The sequence below is a fragment of the Myotis myotis genome, unplaced genomic scaffold, assembly GCF_014108235.1.
Source record: "Myotis myotis isolate mMyoMyo1 unplaced genomic scaffold, mMyoMyo1.p scaffold_m19_p_6, whole genome shotgun sequence".
Lineage (NCBI taxonomy): Eukaryota > Metazoa > Chordata > Mammalia > Chiroptera > Vespertilionidae > Myotis > Myotis myotis.
The window spans coordinates 39,488,642-39,508,161 of NW_023416368.1; the positions used below are offsets into that span (position 1 = coordinate 39,488,642).

At 44.2% G+C, this 19,520-nt stretch overlaps 2 protein-coding genes across 3 annotated transcripts in view; one reads left to right on the forward strand and one right to left on the reverse strand.

Moving 5' to 3' along the window:
- Nucleotides 1-3,020: 3,020 nt before the first annotated feature.
- On the reverse strand, nucleotides 3,021-6,643 carry LOC118658908 (centrin-4). Its single transcript, XM_036314720.1, has 5 exons — nucleotides 6,543-6,643; nucleotides 5,195-5,341; nucleotides 4,630-4,758; nucleotides 3,934-4,071; nucleotides 3,021-3,743 (listed from the first exon to the last, which is right to left on the reverse strand). The coding sequence occupies exons 1-5, from the start codon at nucleotides 6,543-6,545 to the stop codon at nucleotides 3,654-3,656; spliced, it is 507 nt and encodes a 168-aa protein (XP_036170613.1). The 5' UTR covers nucleotides 6,546-6,643; the 3' UTR covers nucleotides 3,021-3,653.
- A 184-nt stretch (nucleotides 6,644-6,827) lies between these two features.
- Nucleotides 6,828-19,520, forward strand: part of BBS12 (Bardet-Biedl syndrome 12) — a 50,434-nt gene continuing 37,741 nt past the window's right edge. Inside the window, exons 1-2 of one of the 2 annotated variants that reach the window (XM_036315262.1) lie at nucleotides 6,828-6,961; nucleotides 10,418-12,795. In XM_036315262.1, the coding sequence (XP_036171155.1) occupies nucleotides 10,434-12,554 (2,121 nt within the window). In that variant the 5' untranslated portion in view covers nucleotides 6,828-6,961; nucleotides 10,418-10,433 and the 3' untranslated portion in view covers nucleotides 12,555-12,795. Of the gene's footprint in view, nucleotides 6,962-10,417; nucleotides 12,796-19,520 lie in introns of those variants that run through there. The other variant, XR_004968458.1, reaches the window with a different exon arrangement.

Genomic DNA, 19,520 nt, shown 5'->3' on the forward strand with positions numbered 1-19,520 from the left:
TTTGTTTACACATAGTTAGTTCTTTTGGATATGTTACTTTCCCCCAAACTGAGTCTATAGATTTGTGTTATTAACTCTTTTGTTAAGTGAAAAAAACAACTGTTCCATTCTCAACGAAACTTATGTATTTGGAGCTTGAACAAATTAAGTAAGTCTTCATTTTTGAAGCCTTCAGAGCCCAAATGTGACTTTCTATACAAAAGATGTTAAGAATACAGTGTAACTAACACCCTTCCTTCCTTTTTGATGTAGTAATGTAGAATGCTTATTAGTATCACTTGGGAACCATATTTATAAATATGTAGGCAGATTATATAAAATAAGCTTGGATTTATATTCCTAATTTATTTTCATAGTAGCTTCTTAACCTAGTTTTTAAAAGCATTGAATTGTTTACTTCTTTTATTTAAATTATAAAATTTATGTTCATAAAAATCAAACCGTACATAGGTATGGTGAATAAAAAGCATACATATTCACCCTTTCCAAAATCTTCAAATAATGTGCTTCCTGCCTGATAATTCCATAGCTTACATTTTTAATAGTGCCAGTTTGGTTTAAGTGAAATTTTTGACTTTTCATTAACATTACTAATTAGTTACCAAGGAAGGGGATTTAAGAATAATACAATTTCTATAATTTTTTTCAAGTTATGCTTGATAAATGACATCTTTAACTTTGATCTTTTTAAAAATCCTTCAACTAACTGATGTCGATTAAATAAGCATAAATCAGAGCACACCTTCACTCACCAAACTGAGGTAAGCCCTCAACGCCCTCTAGTGGTGTGACCTCCATGCTCCATCTCCTGTGACAACCCACTGATTTCAGTGGGTAACATTCTGAATGTTAGAATTGTGCTTCCGTTACATTCATTTACCAAATATTTAAACTTATACGTAAAGCTTTCTGGTTAAAATAAGCCATCACCAAGAAAGCAAGGGACAATGATTTTGGGAGGCAATGCCCATTATAAAATACAAGTAATAACTTTTATCACTATGATCTCTGATCTTAAAGTTATTTGCTCATCTTGACTGTCTGATGTTGACCCCCGCATGACTCTTTGCTATTGAATTTACAAAGACCAATTACAAAGACTATTGTTTAATTTTTTAAAACTATCTTTTTCTTTGATTTCACTTCTCCAGATTTATCACTTTTCTTACATCTGACCTCACTCACTTTTCTGATCAAGAAAGATTCACTTTGCTGCTTCTCTGCCCATGAGAATATGGGCTGTCGCCTCTTCTGGGTGAAGATAACACCTGGACAGGAGTGATGAGAGCTGAGCAGAGGTTCAGAGCCCGGGGGTTGAGGGGGAACAGCAGGCCTCACAGTGTCCAGATGAGCCATTGACTGTCCATGTGATAATGAATTGGTCACTTAAACCCTCTGTCCTCATCTGTGAAATCAGAATGATGATAACAGTGCCCAGTAGGCATAGAACTTAATAAGAAATCCATGTGAAGGAGGGAGAGCGGTGCCTAACACACAACAAGCACTCAGTAACTGTCACAGTGATCTGTGAATAAAAATGAGATTGAAAGATTTGAATCTAACCTCTTTTATCCAAACCAAATACATCTATTCACTAGAAACAGGTTGGAATTGGAGGGCAGCCAAAGTGTCTAGAACTTGGAAGTTTCATAGAGAGCAGGGATTCGAGTGAAGTGAAAAATATGGTCCAAGTCCCTTCCTCCCCCATCACGCCAACTCCCGAGTTACAGGTGTTCAGGATGAGACTCCGAAAGACCTAGCAGAAAACAGAGAGCTGGCAAAAGCTTAATTACATAGCTGCACAGTGCCGCAAAGACTGAAGTGTGAGTTCAAGTCAGGAGGATGGGGTCAGGGGGTCAGGACATATACCCTGGGCTTTCAGTCAAGATACAGAAATATTACATCCTTGAAGTGAGGCGGCCCTTTCTCCACATCCCCTCCAACACTTACTTTCGTCTTGTCCATAATAGCCATTCAACAGCTGTGAGGTAGTACCTCATGGGGATTCCGACTTGCATTTCCCTTATGGTGATGTTGAGCATCCTTTCATCTACCTGTTGGCCATTTCCATGCTTTCTTGGGAGTAGTGTCTGTTCATGGCCTCTGCCATGTGGTATGTGTGTTTTTCAGGTGAGGCAATTAAAATTGTATTTTCTACAAGCCTTTCTTGCTCCACAGACCATTAGTTGGGCTTAGGAAGAGTGTGTGTCCCACAAGTGGCATCCGTCACCTAGGATCAGGATCAGGATCAGAAGCCTCAGCACTTCTGCCCAGCAGCTTGGTGTCAGAGTTGCCAAGGAAAACAAATGCAGCCAAGGACAGTCGGGAGCAGAGATTTACTCCTACGGGGAAGGAAGAGTGGGAGATCAGTTTCAGCAGTGAGCATGGGGTTCCTGGGCCACGGTCCCTCCCAGGGCCCACACAGGGCAAATGGCCTACACACACCGCACCCCTCTGGTTGTGTAGACCTCTTTCTGAAGGAGACAGATACAGCAGGGGGCCTGCCAGATGCCACATGACACATGGTTAAGCAGAACAAGGAAGTGCACATTGAGTCTGAACCAGGGAGAGAGGTTCTCAGACAAGGCCCCAAGTCCAGCACAGCTGTGAGGACTCTCTCTCCATAATGAGGTGTTCCAGGCCCAAGGCCCATTGTCATGCGCCCAGTGGGGGTCAAAAGACTGTGCTAGGGACTGCCTTTCCCAACAGATTGGCTCTTTCATAGAAAACAAAGACAGATTGCAAGGCACAGAATTAAATGAATTAGAAAATATACTTATCCTGAGAGTTTTTAGTCCATGGGGAAGCAGCATCATGGAAATAAAGATAATTTCTCTTTTTATTGATTTCAAAGAGAGGAAGAGAGAGAGACACACACACATTGATTTGTTGTTCTACTTGTGAATTCATTGGTTGATTCTTGTATGTGCCGTGACCTGGGACCAAGCCTACAACCTTGGCGTATGAGGATGCTGCTGCTAACCCAGCCACGGCAAAGACACAGAATTTAGAATCCATGTTTTATTTAGTATCTGTGGGTAATTGAGCAATTTTTAAATTTAAGTTCTCTAAACTTTCATTTTCTCTTGTACAGTTGGAGCTAATACTATCAGCTTACAAGTTGTAATATACTAACTAGATAACAGCTAAAATCCTGTCTGAGTGATACAAGCACTGCTTTAAATTTCTTTATAGGAAGAAAAGTAGCAAATAACAGTTACCAGACAGTTTTATTTAATACTATACATATCTGAATAACTGCTGAAAAAGAATTTTCAACAGTTTTTAAAGAATTGCAGACACATACCCAAATAACAGGGAAAGTATGACTTTGTTGCCAAATGCCTTTGCATGTGAGGCTAAGTTAATTAAACTTAAAAAAAAATGCATAAGTCTTTGGACCCTAGGCTCTAAAAATAGCAGTTGGAATTGATACTATTCTTGGATTCATGTTTCAAGGAAGTCATTACATTTTGTTCTTGATGTCATAGATTTAACAACATATTTGGAGAAACATGTAACTTCTCACATGGTTTAGACATCAAGAGACCAATTTGTGCATATAAACTGCAAATTGAAAGTGAATATTCAGATATTATGGGACTGTATAACAAATACAAATTTGTTAACTTTTAGAAGGAACAAAAACAGTATTAATAAAGACTGGTCTTCTGCATCATTCTCAAAAATTCGTCCTCATTTATTTCTCCATCCCCATCACGATCAGCTTCATCAAGCATTTCCTGTAAAAAAAAAAACATAAATATGTGAACTCTATTAAAAATGAATGACACAAATGAATATTCAAATGTATACTCAAAATTTTACTTTAAATGTATTTATGAGTACAATTAAGACATTTAAATTCTAATATGTAAATAATTGTATATAATTATACATGTAAATTATAGTTATAAAATAAATAAAATTTACCTGAAGTTCATCATCTGTTAAAGTTTCCCCTAGTTCCTTAGCAACCCTCTTGATATTGTTTAATGTTATGCTTCCAGTAGCATCATCATCAAATAATTTGAAAGCCTTTAACAGTTCTTCCTTTTCATCTTTTTCACTCTTGAAAAACAGAAACAGCTAAATGTTATTAGTCTTTCACTTATTTTCCTATGAAGCTGATCTTACAGGTCTGTGAGGTGCAGAGCAGCAACGTCCAGGTAGCTGAGCTCTGACTTTACTAATTGCTCTGCCTTTTAAAATTGTGCCAATGCACTCACATCTGCCCTCAAGGTATTTACACTCAGAGTCTAAGGAAGTGGAAGAGGCACAGGGCAGTAAAGAGGATGTATTTCTTGGTGACCAGTAACTAAGATCCATTACAAAAATGTGAGCTCCAAGAAAACAAGAAGTGTCCCCCACAGAATAGTGCCTGGCAAAAACAGCTACTCAGTAAATGTTTGTGGAATTCCAGGCTTCGCCTTGCTGGCCCCATTCTATCCACCCATATATCCTATTATTTCCTAACAAAAATCCTCTTCTCCATACTGGATGGTCTTCATGATCACTAGCCTGAAAGCATATTTAATCTTGTTCTTCTTATCTAAACCCCAACCATCCTTAAATTCTTCTATGAAACCTCTCATTGTATTTCTTTGAAAAACACAATCACTGCTATACCATTTTTAGACTCATTATGGCAAAAAAATCTTCAAAACTAATGGTGCCAGTTCCTTCTTTGTCGATTTCAGCTATCAATTTTTTAACTTCTTCTTTCTTTGGTTCAAATCCTAAGGCCCGCATAGCAATCTGAAATAGGAAGCAAATAAATTAAATGCCACGATCTCATTCCTAGCTTTAAAATTACCTTAATTACTAGATTTTCTCTCTCGCGAGCGCTCTCTCTCTTCTATGGACAAGGTATAAACCTAGAGATTAAGGTCAGCATATATTTTCCCCATCACCATTTATCCCCTCTATACCCTCCTTCCACCTCCCTCCCCCCAAAATCGCCACACTGTCGTCCATGTCCATGGGTTCTTTATAAAACAGGAATGAAATGCTTAACAAGATATTGCTTTGCCAGTGTGAGGCGGATGTCTGCACTAAAGAGGGAGATAGATTGTCTGCATGGAAGGGACTGTATATCGAGCTTTCAGAGGGCTACTGCTAAAGACTTACAAGATTGGCATGAATATATTATATGGTTTTTTAAATGTTTTAGAATTAGAAATAACTTTAGAACCTTCAATTCTTTTACATCTATGGTTCCAGACCCATCAATATCAAATAAATCAAAGGCCTCTTTAATTTCTTGTTTTTGAGTTTCATTTAGTTCAATTTTTGCTGGTTTTTTCTTCCATTGGTCCGAATCTGTGTGGCAGTTGGATGCCTGTAAGAAATACACACATGAGTGAAAGATAAGCTTTGTAACTGGAAAAGTTACCAGAACCAGAATAATGGATGAAATTGATGAACTAACTAATATAATGACCATAGTCAGGTATCCTCTTCCCTACTGTATAATGAACCTCAACAATTCTCCCCTTTTCCTGTTACTAACATTTTTGCTTTAGTTGTTAATATGTTGGTGGAAAGCCTGGTTCTTTTTAAAGTTGGGTCCAATTAGGTTTTTCCTTCAAATTCGTGCCTTTAGAGAGGAGATGGGGCAAAGGAAGGCATGCTAGAGGGGTAGTAGGTATGTCGGGATGCAATCGGCCCTACTTGAAGTCTCTGAAAAGCACTGTTGAAGTGATCTTTACTTCTATTATGCCTAAATGTCTTATCAGAAAACGTATTATGTGGGAAATGCTTGATTGGAACATAATTCTCTTTCCCACCTTCTAGCATACTTTCCTATATTGCACAGGTTGAGAAATGAATAAACTACATTTTCCGGGTGAAGAACTATTACAGGGATCTGGGTAAGAATGCATGTTGGGCCAATTATCAGTCAGTATTCAGGGAAGGTGTGTGTGTGTGGAGGGGTCATCTTCCTGCTATTTGCCATTTTCTACTGGCAAGCGAGGTTGTCATGGGCTCCCCCTGCAGCCTTATTTCGGCATCTCCTCCCCAGCTTCGGGGTAGGAAGCAGCAGGACTTTGCGTCCTGCGCCTCCAGTGGCCGGCTTCGCGCGCTAACGGCGTGGCGCTGCTGCTTCCCGGCCCCAGGCTGCAGGTCACTGGCCTGGCAGCCTTGGATCCCCAGCTTCCAGGCAGTGGCAGAACTCCTTGGTCCCCGGTCAGTTCGTTTTTCAGAGTTCAGGACTTTCCTAGAGGCCCAGGCCCTCCGGCTGTTTTTAGCATCTTATTCTTCGTACTTAACTCCTTTCTGGCTAGACATGGAACCTATAGTAGACTGCAGGTATTCACGCTTGATGGGGTTGATGAGGGAAAATGAATTGAAAAACCGCTCTTCCTCCCTAGAGCCGCGGACAATGCGCTTATTGAGCAGCGAGAAGGGGTTCTATTTGACACTCGAGGCTCATGAAAAGGAGGAGAATGATACATTTCATGAGCTAAACAAAGCTCCTTCCTTGCTCCGACCTCAGCCCCAGCCCCAGCCCCAGCAAGAGGTTGCAGCTGTGAACTCACCATGTCCCCCTCCGGCGCCCTCAGCCTCCGCCCACCCCGCAGTCCAACAGTAGCCTCCTCTGGTCCCAAGCCGTTGCTAAGGCCGCGGTCGCTAACCTCAGGCAGCCCCGCCCACTCAGGCTAATGATTGATAGCCACATCACCCAATGGCCAGAAGGGAAGGCCCTGAGGCCAGCCCCCTATCTGCTATCTACCAATAGCGTTACTCTCTGCCTGTCTAGTCTACCGTTAAGCGGCCTTTCCAATTGGTTTCCTAGCGACCAGGCCTAGCCGGCCGGCCCCTTTCGCACATGCGCAAACTGCGTGCGGGGTGGGGGTGGCCGTCGCCGGCGTGCTGGACGTCCCTGTGCCCCCCAGAGCCTGTCTGACCGCAGAAAGCGGGCCCGGAGCAGCCCCGTGGGGCTGGAGAGCAGAGCGAGGTTAGTAGCGAGGTGCTTCCAGCGGCTGCCGAGTCTTTGGTGGCGTCGTGGGGAGCCCGTGTTTGCTTTTCCTGCGCTTTGCACAGGGAAGGGGTGAGAATGGAGGGCCCTCGAGGCCCGGGTGCATTGGTCCAGCTCTGGTTCACCGCCGGCTGGGTGTGGAGAGGCGGAGGGGATGCACCGCTGGACCTTCCTCGGCCGCCGCGGGGCTGCGGCTGGGTCGTGGGCCACTTTCCTCCTCCCTTGTTCGCAGGGATTCCGGCGTGGTGGGCCCCGAGGTTAGGGGCGTGGGGCGGCGGCGCGGCCTAAGGGAGCGGGGATGGGGGCAGCGTGGGTCTCGGAAGGCCTGGAGCCTCCCTGCGGAGGACTGAGGTTGCACCTGGGTTGCGGTGTGTATTTGCAGGGAGGGCTTCGTTCCCACCCAGGATCGCTCTCTGACATCTATACCCACACTCACCCCCAGTCTTGGCTGAACCCCAAGATTTGGCCGGCGGTCCAACCACATCCCGCCTAGATCCACACTCTAATCGGACACAGGTGACCCGATGATCAGTAAAGGCTTCGGGCTTGATTCCCGTCAGGGCACATACCTAGGCTATGGGTCCACCCCAGGTCCATGTTTCTCCCCCCCCCCCCCATCCCCCACCTCCCGCATGTCATATAGGATGTAGGATGCCATCTATCTGGTGAGCTTCCAAGGAACCAGGTGTAGAGTATAGAGATGAATAAAAGCTAGGAACCCACAGATTGGTGGCAGAGATTGCACAGAGAAAAATGCAATGTGTGTAAGCCAAGATGCTAAGTGCTTTAGTAGATTTGTGTAGAAAGTGCTTTAGGAGCACAGGAAGGAGGCACTAATCCTGCCTGGGGCATTGGAGAGCCTGCTTTAAAAAATGTGGCATTTGCCTTTGGTCACGAAAGATATACAGCATCTGCCAAGGTAAAGAAACGGTAGGATATTCAAATCAGAGTATAGCAAGTGCAAAAATGAAAATAAAGGTATATTCTAGTGTGGCAACATCTTGGGGATCATAAGGAAAGTTTGAAGACGAGTCTTACAAATTAGAGTGAGGTCAGATGGTTGGACACCTTTGTAGAGCTAGGGGATCAAGACGTTATTTTCTAAGATAAGCTGACGCTTTTAGGCAGAGGAGTGACCAGATTACACGTGTGCTTTTCAGTGGAAATTCTAAGAACCATGTGAAGAACCATGTTTGGAAGCAATCAAAGGGCCTCAACAAGGCACCACATACAAACCATGTCCACTCCAAAGGTGCTGAACCTTACACTTGTGGTGCAGGAATGCTGACAGCAGCATGTTTAATCTTGTTTCAGATTTGTACTTACATGTAAGATCGTAAATATGGTGAAAATCATTCACTCATCAATAGTCAGACAATATCCTGGGTGTGTGGAATACTTCTGTGACTAAAGTTGCCCTCCTAGGAATTAGAGGGAGATAGTCCAACAGAGGGAGATAGTCAATAAGTAATAAGTAAATAAGGTGAGGCCATAGATTCCTTGGGAAAGAACATTCCAGAACAAGGAGCACAGAAACACTTGCAAGTGTTTAGGAACAGAAGGGAGGTGGGACCAGAGTGGTCAGGGTGGTAGAGGAATAAGAGACAAAGACAGAAGGGAGGAATGCACATTATTAGGACAGTAGAGGCCTGATGCACGAAATTCGTGCAAGGGACTCGGCCCCCCACCGCCGCCGTAGCTGCCTCTGCCTCAGACCCTGCTGCCGCCGTGGCCACCTCAGCCCTCGCGGTGGCCTCCTCAACCCTGCAGCCCCAGCTTCGTCCGGAAGGTCTCCCAGAAGGTCTCCTGGTCTAATTAGCATATTACCCTTTTATTAGTATAGATTATAACTACTTTGACTTTCACGCCAGTGTAGTGGGAAGGCTTTGCAAGATTTTGAGCAGAGGAGTGAAAAGATCTGAGTTAGTTTTTAAAAGGGACTCTCCTGTGTCAGACAGGGGAATAAAGACTTTATCTTCCAAATGAGAGCTTTTGAACTAGTGGAGTGATATCACCAGACTGTTGTACTGAGAATAGACTGGAACTAGGCAAACTGTTGGTTTTGACATGATGAAAAAAAAGCTAATTATACCTGTCAGAAAATAGTACTTTTTTAAAAAAATGCAACTTTTGAAAAGCATGTCTTAGTATTCTAAGCCAAGTACCTCAGACAAGACTAGACACGATTTTAGGACAAGAGAGCTTCTTTGGGTGTGAGAATCCCAGGGAAGTCCTTGAGCCAGCTGCTCTTCTTGCACACTTAGGAAGTTAAAGAAACACTAATCTGGCATGTGAAGTTGTTAGGGATCGCGAGGATAAAATAGAAAACTGTTTGTGGAAAGCATGTGCTGGTGTCTAGCAGAACATAGTCAGATTGTGTCCGTTCAATGTCAAGAAAAGTTGCCAGAGGTACTTTGCATCGTTGAAATTATCTATCTCACTGTCCCCTTCACCGTCTTTACCTTTTTCACCCTCCTAGAAGATGAGGAATTCTTGTTTGAGTTTTTATTTTATGTTAATTATAGCAAGTTGTAATCACTTCAAAATAATTTAAGAGCTCTTCTAAACTTAGAAATGCTAAGACTTTTTTTTAATTACCAAAACTTGGAATAGATTCTTCAAATGTTGAGACAGATTGTGTGAATATGTATTTTGATATCAATTTTTGCTTGCAGATTAGTTGAAATAATCTCATGTCTCATATGGAAAACGTTTTTTCACATAAATTAAATACAGACTAAGTTTGAAATTGCCCGTGACTTTTTCCTTTTGCTCTAATTTCTTTATGACTTTTGCACTTGCATAGCAGTATCTTGTGACTTAAACATAGTATAGAAAGGAAACCATAAGCAGAGACTCTCTGAAAAAAATGAGCACATCCATATTAGGAGTATGACAGGCTTGGGAGAAGGGAGGAAGGCTTGGAAGTGGGAGATCCTACAGAGACAGGCTGGATTACTGTCATCCTGGATAGAGGGGCAGCCAGAGGGCAGTATTGTATAATAGTTAATAGCATGGGACTTTGACATTAGACAAGCCTGGATTTTAGTCCATACCTGCTACTTACTATTTGTGAGATTTTGTATATGTTAGTTAACTATTCTTCATTTTTCTCATATATTTGCACTTACTACCACCTCCTTCAACTTGCTGACTCACATTATTCTTCAAGACTCATTTCAGGCATTGCCTTCTTCTGGAAACAGCGTCTGCTGCCTGCCTGACCCACTTCCCTGTGGGATGGAGTGTTCCTCCTCCGGCACCCGTACCTTTTATCGCTAATATCATCATACTGCTTTATCATTGCACAGACTGCATTTGATGGAAACTGTACCTACCAGAAACTCCTCAAAGGCAGGGACTATATATCTTAGTCTTCTTTTATAGCATTTATAACCATGAATTACACTCAATAAGATTTTGTTTTATTTGCAGACGATGACTTATAGAGATGGCTCGCAGGGTCATAAACAAAAAAAGGCACCTGGGACTTCAGCAGCTTTCAGCCTTCGCAGACACAGGAAGAACTTTCCTAGGCCCAGTGAAATCATCCAAGTTTATTATAGATGAAGAGAGTCATGAGAGTGTGGTAGTCGGTTCAACAGTAAGGCTTCTTGAAAGTTTGGATTTGTCCAGTGCAGTGGGGCAGCTTCTCAGTGAGGCAGTTCAAGCGCAACATAACACGTACAGGACTGGGGCCAGCACTCTTCTGCTTCTCGTTGGTGCTTGGAGCAGTGCTGTGGAGGAGTGTCTTCATCTGGGCGTCCCCATGTCTTTAATCGTGTCAGGAATGTCAGAAGGCTTGGACTCTTGCATTGAAGAAGTCACTTCCCTGCAAGTACCTGTCCACGATGTCTTTGCCCATATAGACAGCACAGAGGTATTTTCTGAACTTGAATCGTTGAATGTCAGTTTGTGTCCCTTTCTACAAATTCCTTCAAATACTGGTTTGATACTGAAAAAGCATGATCTCAAAGATGTTGCCTCTCAGTCACTGACCACCTACAGTCTTTCTGGGATACCTGTTAAATCAGCTAAACTTTTTAGACCTCAGGCTACGGTTGATGCAGATAAAAACACGTCACAAACCCCTCAAACTCTGAGAAACAGTCTGCTTGCAGGCGGCCGCTGCAGGCAGTCAGTGCTGACCCACAGTAGGCATTGTAATCGGGAGGCTAGTGATCAGTGGACAAGCAAACATGGTGCAGCTGCTCCCCAGACTGACAGCTGTAGTGATCTGGGAGAGTTGGCAGCGGGTCTGAGCCACGGAGATCACAGCAGCATGAGATTGGTGGAAGGAGCTGTACGACTGCAGCACCAGAACACAAGCGTGTGCCAGGGCAGCTGGACGATGCCATTTACATTCGACATTTCAAGAGTCTTCACTTGCTGTTTACCAGGTTTACCCGAAACTTTTTCTTGTGTGTGTCCAGGATATGTCACTGTTGTATCAATGTTTAGTGCAACTGTGCTCGAGGACTTACAGAATCAGCCTCTCGGGGTCGTTCTCATCGAGGGTGACCTCACAGAGAATTACCGCCACCTGGGATTTAACAAGTCTGCAAATGTTCAAACAGTGTTAGAAAGCATGAAGAAGCTTCAACAAGACAGCTCAGAAGAACTGTGGACAAGTCATGTGTTACAGGTATTGGTCAAGTTCAATGTGAACCTTGTCCTGGTACAAGGGACTGTATCCGAACACTTAACTGCAAAGTGCGTGCACACTAAGCGGTTGGTGATTGGGTCGGTGAATGGCAGTGTGATGCAGGCTTTTGCAGAGGCCTCAGGAGCCGTGCAGGTGTCCTACATCACACAAGTGAGTGAAAACTCTGTGGGCAGGGGGGTCTCTGTGACCTTCTGGAGAAGCAGCCCCTTGGATGTTGGAGATGGGATCAGCAGAATGGCAATTTTGTTGAAAACAGAAGGGATTAATTTGGTTACAGTAGTGCTCACTGACCCAGTCACTGCACAGATGCAAACCAAAGAAGATAGGTTCTGGACTTGTGCCTATCGTCTGCATTGTGCTCTTAAAGAGCACAAGGTCTTCCTTGGAGGTGGTGCAGTTGAGTTTTTGTGTCTTAGCCATCTTCAGATTCTCATGGAGCAACCTCTGAATAAAGGAGACCAAATCTGTTCAGGGGGTCTTCATAATACTTCCTCCTGGCTGGCCTCATCTCTGGCACTGTACAGACCTACTGTGCTTAAATGCTTGGCAGATGGATGGCACAAATACCTTTCAACTGTCGTTTGTAACACTGCCAATTACTCCTCAGAATTTGAAGCCAGGACTTTCATTCAGCATCATCTGCAAAATGCCACAGACTCAGGCTCACCTTCATCTTACATCTTGAATGAATATAGTAAACTAAATAGTGGAGTTTTTAATTCAGGCATTTCAAATAAACCGGAACAGATTCCAAGAGTTTATGACATTGTTACACCAAAGATTGAGGCGTGGCGCCGAGCTCTGGATTTGGTACTGTTAGTACTTCAGACAGACAGTGAAATTATTACTGGATCTGGGCACACACAGATAAAATCACAGGAGTCAGAGGGCTTTTTATTTTTGTAGTGTTATTGGCTAAGTCTTTGGGAAATAATCTTTTTTAAAAAATCTTTATTGTTGAAATTATTATAGATGTCCCTCTTTCCACCCCCCCCTGCCCCCCCCCATAGCTCGCCTCCACCCGGTTACTGCCCTGCCCTAGGCCCTCGCCACCCTATTGTCTGTGTCCATAGGTAATGCATACATGCATATAAGATCTTTGTCTACTCTCTTCCAGCCCCCCACACCCCCATCCTCTGATAATCATCAGTCTATTCCATTTCCATGCCCCTGATTCTATTTCATTCACCAGTTTATTCTGTTCGTCGATTTTTATTCGTTTGATTTTTATATTCAATTGTTGATAGATATGTATTTGTTGCCACTTTGTTGTTCATTTTATTATCTTTATTTTTTTCTTCTCTTCTTAAAGAATAACCTTCAGCATCTACACTAATAAAAGACAAAGATGCTAATTGACTGTACCTTTGCTGCGCCCTAAGCCATGCCCACCAGCCAATCAGAGCAACTATATGCAAATTAACCCAACCAAGATGGCAGCCGGCAGCCACGGAGCTGGAGCAAGCAGGAGGCTTGGTTGCCCCAGTGATGGAGGAAGCCAAGCTTCCCGCCTGCCCTGAGCCCAGCTGTGGCCTCCACACATGGCAACAAAGTTTCAATTATAGAAGATAGATAAATCCCAGATACCTGCTTCCAGCTGGCCTCCACTGGGAGCTTGGGTGGCTGGGGGCTGTGGCCAGCCTGCAAACAGCCATCAGCCCCTCACCCAGGCTGGCCAGGCACCCCAGCAGGGACCCCCACCCTGAAGGGGCTGGGCCAGCCTGCAAACAGCCATCAGCCCCTCACCCAGGCTGGCCAGGCACCCCAGCAGGGACCCCCACCCTGAAGGGGCTGGGCCAGCCTGCAAACAGCCATCAGCCACTCACCCAGGCTGGCCAGGCACCCCAACAGGGACCCTCACCCTGAAGGGGCTTTGGCCAGCCTGCAAACAGCCATCCGCCCCTCACCCAGGCTGGCCAGGCACTCCTATATAATAAAAGGGTAATATGCAAACTGACCCTAACAGCAGAAAGACTGGGAATGACTGGTCACTATGACACACACTGACCACCAGGGGGCATATGCTCAATGCAGGAGCTGTCCTCTGGTGGTCAATGCACTCCCACAGGGGGAGCTCTGCTCAGCCACAAGCCAGGCTGACAGCTGCCAGTACAGCGGTGGTGGTGGGAGCCTCTCCCGCCTCCTCAGCAGCACTAAGGATGTCCGACTGCAGCTTAGGCCTGGTCCCCACTGGCAAGTGGACATCCCCTGAGGGTCCCGGGCTGCCAGAGGGATGTCTGAGTGCCAGCTTAGGTCCAGTCCCCCAGGGAGTGGGCCTAAGCCAGCAGGTGGTCATCCCCTGAGGGGTACCAGACTGTGAGAGGGCACAGGCTGGGCTAAGGGACCCCCCGAGTGCACAAATTTTTGTGCACCGGGCCTCTAGTTTCATATAATACTGGTTTGGTGGTGATGAATTCCTTTCGCTTTTTCTTGTCTGTGAAGCGTTTTATCTGACCTTCAATTCTAAATGTAGCTTTGGTGGGTAGAGTAATCTTGGTTGTAGGTCCTTGGTTGTAGGTCCTTGCTATTCATTACTTTGAATATTTCTTGCCATTCCCTTCTGACCTGCAGAGCTTCTATTGAGAAATCAGCTGACAGTCGTATGGGTACTCCCTTGTAGGTAACTTGCTACTTTTAAGATTCTCTCTTTGTCTTTTGCCCTTGGCATTTTAATTATGATGTGTCTAGGTGTGGTCCTCTTTGGGTTCCTCTTGTTTGGGGTTCTCTGTGCTTCCTCGACTTGTAAGTCTATTTCTTTCACCAGGTAGGGGAAGTTTTCTGTCATTATTTCTTCAAATAGGTTTTCAATATCTTGCTCTCTCTCTTCTTCTGGCACTCCCGTAATTTGGGTGTTGGCACACTTGAAGTTGTCCTAGAGCAGTGATGGCGAACCTATGACGCGTGTCAGAGGTGACACGCGAACTCATTTTTTTGGTTGATTTTTCTTTGTTAAATGGCATTTAAAATATATAAAATAAATATCAAAATATAAGTCTTTGTTTTACTATGGTTGCTAATATCAAAAAATTTCTACATGTGGCACGGCACCAGGGTTAAGTTAGGGTTTTTCAAAATGCTAACACACTGAACTCAAGAGGTTCGCCATCACTGTCCTAGAGGCTCCTTACACAATCTTCATATTTTTGGATTATTTTTTCATTTTGCTGTTCTGGTTGGGTGTTTTTTGCTTCCCTATATTTCAAATTGATTTGATTCTTGGGATCCTCTAGTCGACTGTTGAATCCCTGTATATTATTCTTCATTTCAGTCAGTGTATGCTTAATTTCTGACTGGTTCTTTTCCATTTCTTTGGCATTCTGACTAAGATCCTTGAAAATCTCACTTAAGTCCCTTAGAGGTTTCTAGAAGATCCCTGAGTAACCTTATAACTGTGGTTTTGAGCTCTATATCCAGTAGTTTGCTTTCTTCCATTTCTTTAATTTGTGACATGTTTCTTTGTCTCTGCATTTTGGCTGCTTCCCTGTGTTTGTTTCTATATCTTGGGTAATTGCTAAGTCTCCCTGAGTTGATAGAGTGGCCTTGTGTAGTACGTGTCCTATAGGGCCCAGTGGCTCAGCCTCCCCAGTTACCTGAGGTAGACACTCTAGGTCAGTGATGGCGAACCTTTTGAGCTCGGTGTGTCAGCATTTTGAAAAACCCTAACTTAACTCTGGTGCTGTGTCACGTATAGAAATTTTTTGATATTTGCAACCATAGTAAAAGAAAGACATATTTTTGATATTTATTTTATATATTTAAATGCCATTTAACAAAGAAAAATCAACCAAAAAAATGAGTTCGTGTGTCACCTCTGACATGCGTGTCATAGGTTCGCCACCACTGTTCTAGGTGCACCCTTTTGTGGGCTGTGTGCACAGTCTTGTAGTTGAGCCTTGATTGCTGTTGGTGTCACTGGGAGGAATTGACCTGCAGGCCAATTGGCTGTGGTGACCAGCTGTGATTGCAGTGGGAGAGCTGCTGTACAGGAGATACTCTTACGGAGCAGGACTTGCTTCAGTGGGGCTTTGGTGCTCACTGAGTCTTCCCCTTGAGAGTGTCACTTATGGATGTGTAGAATTGTAATCTGGTATGGTCTGACACTGATCACTGAGTATACTGGCTTTTGGGTCTCCAGGGAAGTGCAAAGTCAGCCACTGCCTGGGGCCACCCAAAAGGAGCTACAGAGAGATCTTCAGATTCCTCCTCTTTATATCAGGTTTGGAAGTGCCTAGACGGGAACCAGCTGTGAAGCAAAGCAGGCTGGTGCTGGTGCTGGTTCTTGGGCCTTTTATTGATAGGTTTGGGGCTTCCTGGCCCAGCTGCAGCTTGTTTGACAGGTTTTAGCCTAAGTAAGGACAGGCCATTCATATGCAAAAGCCACTGCGCACAGCTTAGGTGGTGTTGTAAATTGTGTGGGGCGGGTTCTCAGGGAATCACCAGGATGGAACAAACAGAAATGGCTGCTGTCAGCCCTGCGACCAGGGAAGTCCCAGCACAGGAACAATGATCGCTAGGAGCACCTCCGTCTGGAAGGAAGCTGCCCTCGAGTTCCTGCCCCAATGCCAGACAGTCCAGTTTCTCCTCTATGTGTCTATGACCCCCAGAGCCCCGCACAGCACTGGAGCTCAGAGGAAGTGGGAGCTTGTAAGTTCAATTAGTGTGCCAGCCTTTTAAGAGGAGCAGCTGGGTCTCCAGCAGCCTCTGTGTCACTGAGCCCCAATCCTCACTGGTTTTTACAGCCCGTAGTTCTTACTGTCTGTAGGAACTTCTTTTCCCTGCTCTGGTACCCTGGGCTGGGGGTCTGGTGTGGGGCTGGGACCCCTTGCTCCTCTTGGCAGCCTCCACAGAGGTGATCTCCCTCCTGATTTAAAAAGACAGCCCATGTGGGTGCCGGACCAGCGCATTCCCTATCTCCGCACCTCCTACCAGTCTCAGTACCTCCTACCAGCCTCAGTGTGCTTTCTTCTTTACTTCTCTAGTTGCTGGACTTCCATTCAACCAGCTTTCCAATGGTTCTGGATAGCAGTTGTTCTGTACTTTAGTTGTAATTTTGATATGGTTGTGGTATGCGGCGAGTACAGGTTTTTGCCTATGCTGCCATCTTGGTTCCTCTAACTGGGAAATAATCTTTTGTAATATATCATGCTAATAATAAGTTTTCTAGTAACCAAGTCATAGTGCCTAAAATGTTCGCTATTCCCAAGAAGAAAATAATCACTGTCAATACTGTACAGGGTCTGAGGCGTCACCCAACTCACTCACTAACAAGTTAGCCTGTTGCTGCTTTATGGGATGCTACAGAATACTCGAGACACTTGGTCAGAGACAAGGACTTTTATTATTCACATCAAAAACAATAGCCAGAGCTTCGAGTTGGTCTGTGTCCATTGCCCATTCCCTTAAGTTCCATAAGAGGAACACAAAGGACCAATGGTGGAAACCTGCATATGCCATCAGTTGAGTTACAGGAGAGGAACACTGAGCTTGGGATAGTCACTGCTTTTATAATAAGCAGAAACCATCCTGTACTTTGTCCAAGGGGAGCTGTTACTCAGTGTAAACGCAAGCCTGAGACATGGACCGGGTAAAGGTAGGTCCGGTCCTTGCATTCATGGCGTACATAGGAAGTATGCGGTGTTGCTCAGAGCCCATAATGGGTAGTCTCTTCCAATGATTCACTCCTCAGCCTGATAAATTCTTGGACAAATTTGGATTTTCATGTGATTATGCCACTCTGGCTGCTCTGATTAATCTGACAAACAGGTTGCTTAGTCAATACCAAATCCATTTGATTGGTCTCGTATAGCAATTAATTAAGGCTACTATGAACAGCATGATGAAGCCAGTCTACAGTACAAACCTCAATCATGTCCCCCAGGGTCTTGAATTTGGTCAACTGTAAAGTCCATGGACCAATAGGCATTTTTATTGGCTAGAACAGGGGTGGGCAAACTTTTTGACTCGAGGGCCACAATGGGTTCTTAAACTGGACCGGAGGGCCGGAACAAAAGCATGGATGGAGTGTTTGTGTGAACTAATATAAATTCAAAGTAAACATCATTACATAAAAGGGTACGGTCTTTTTTTTTTTAGTTTTACTCATTTCAAACGGGCCGGATCCAGCCCGCAGGCCGTAGTTTGCCCACAGCTGGTCTAATGAGTGGGAGGTGGGTGGAGGGGACTCCCTAACAGCTGTGCTTGGTTCTTGGCTGCACCCTGGGGAAAAACCTGAGAAACCCTGTTGGCTGCTGGTCAAGAGTGTAGATATGTGAGATACACTGAATATGTGCAAAGCACATGCCTAGGAAAACCAAGACCCTAAAGGCCAGGACAGATCATCCCTGATGGATAAGTGGAGTTGATTTCGTGGGCCTGAGCCCTCTTAGGAGAGAGAGCAATCACATGTGAGAGGGGCTTAAACCACATCCTGGCAGCAGCACTGAGGGACTGGGTGTGAGAGCCAAAGGATGAAGATGCCATGGAAAGTTGTTCCAGCCCTCCTGGGAAGGAAGGGTTACAACTGTTGATCTCGTGAGGCTCTACAAGCCAAACCAGGACCCGTGCTGCAGAAAACAGGTTTTTGTTCAATAAAAAGAACAGGAATAATTTAGCAGTTGGCCAAATATGGAGATAGCTCTAGAGACAGTGAGTAAATGACCTTATGACAGGATTTTATTCAAACACTGTAAAGACAGTTTTTGTTTACATAGTAAGAAAGAACTTAGTAAGAGTCTTAGTAAAGTCTTTTTGGTGGTAGTGGGGGGCGGGGGTGGGCGTCAAGGAACAGCATTGGTGTGCTGGCTCCCAGAGGGATTGAGTGCTATGAATCTGTCCAAATGGTCTCAAGAAACTTTACTTGCCAAACAGGGTTCTGAATGCTGTCTGAGGTTATCAGCCACTCCTACTGGTAGAGGTAGATAATGCCACAGCCAGGTAGATAATGGCCATAGTCAGGGCCATGGAGACAGGCTTCTAACCACCAGAATGTCATTTAGTAGTCCCCCCTTGTCTACAGGGTATACATTCCAAGACCCCAGTGAATGCCTGAAACCGTGGATAGTACTATATATGCTTTTTCCTTAAAGCAGCAGAGGTCAGACCAGGTGGGCAAGCCCTTACTTGGCATCTGACTTAATCGTTGACCAATTTTATTGGAAGTTCTGGCACCTTCATTCTTCCTAAATACTTTCAATTATTTATCTCCACATAGGCCCCATTCTTTTGACCTTTTTATCTTTAACCGTGAATTGCCTTTTCTTCTTACTCTAGCCACACTTCCATCCTGGGATTTTTTTTAAACACCTGCATCTTTTATTGCTTCCTATTACTCTTGAAGAACATTTTTAGAGGAAACCCTTTGTCTCTTCCCACTGCCACATACACCAAGGTAATTATTAGAACATTTGGAGCATGGTTTGTCAAAGCCTCTTCTCTGTGTGGATGTACATATGTTTTTTACAGTCCATAATGGGGGCCATACTAAACGCACTGCTGTATAACCTACTGCTGTCAAGTAATGTTAAGAAATTTCTCCAGTATCATAAATAGAGTTCAGTAAAATAATTTCAGTGGCATTGTATTATTCTAGCACAGTAGCCCACTATAATTTATTTAACCCATTTCCTATCAGACATTTAGTTCAGTTCCAGCTTGGGCGCTATTATAAACAAGGCTATAAAAATGTAGTTATAGCTGAATCTTTCCTCTTATTCATAATTATATTCTTTAGATAAATTCCTAGAAATAATGATTCAACAGGTGAAAAGACGTTTTAGCTTTTCTGCCAAATTCTTCTTCCAAAGGTTCTGCAAATGAAAGTGTCATTTCCACAGCCATTGTCAACACTGGATATAATTAAAATTTTGTCTGGAA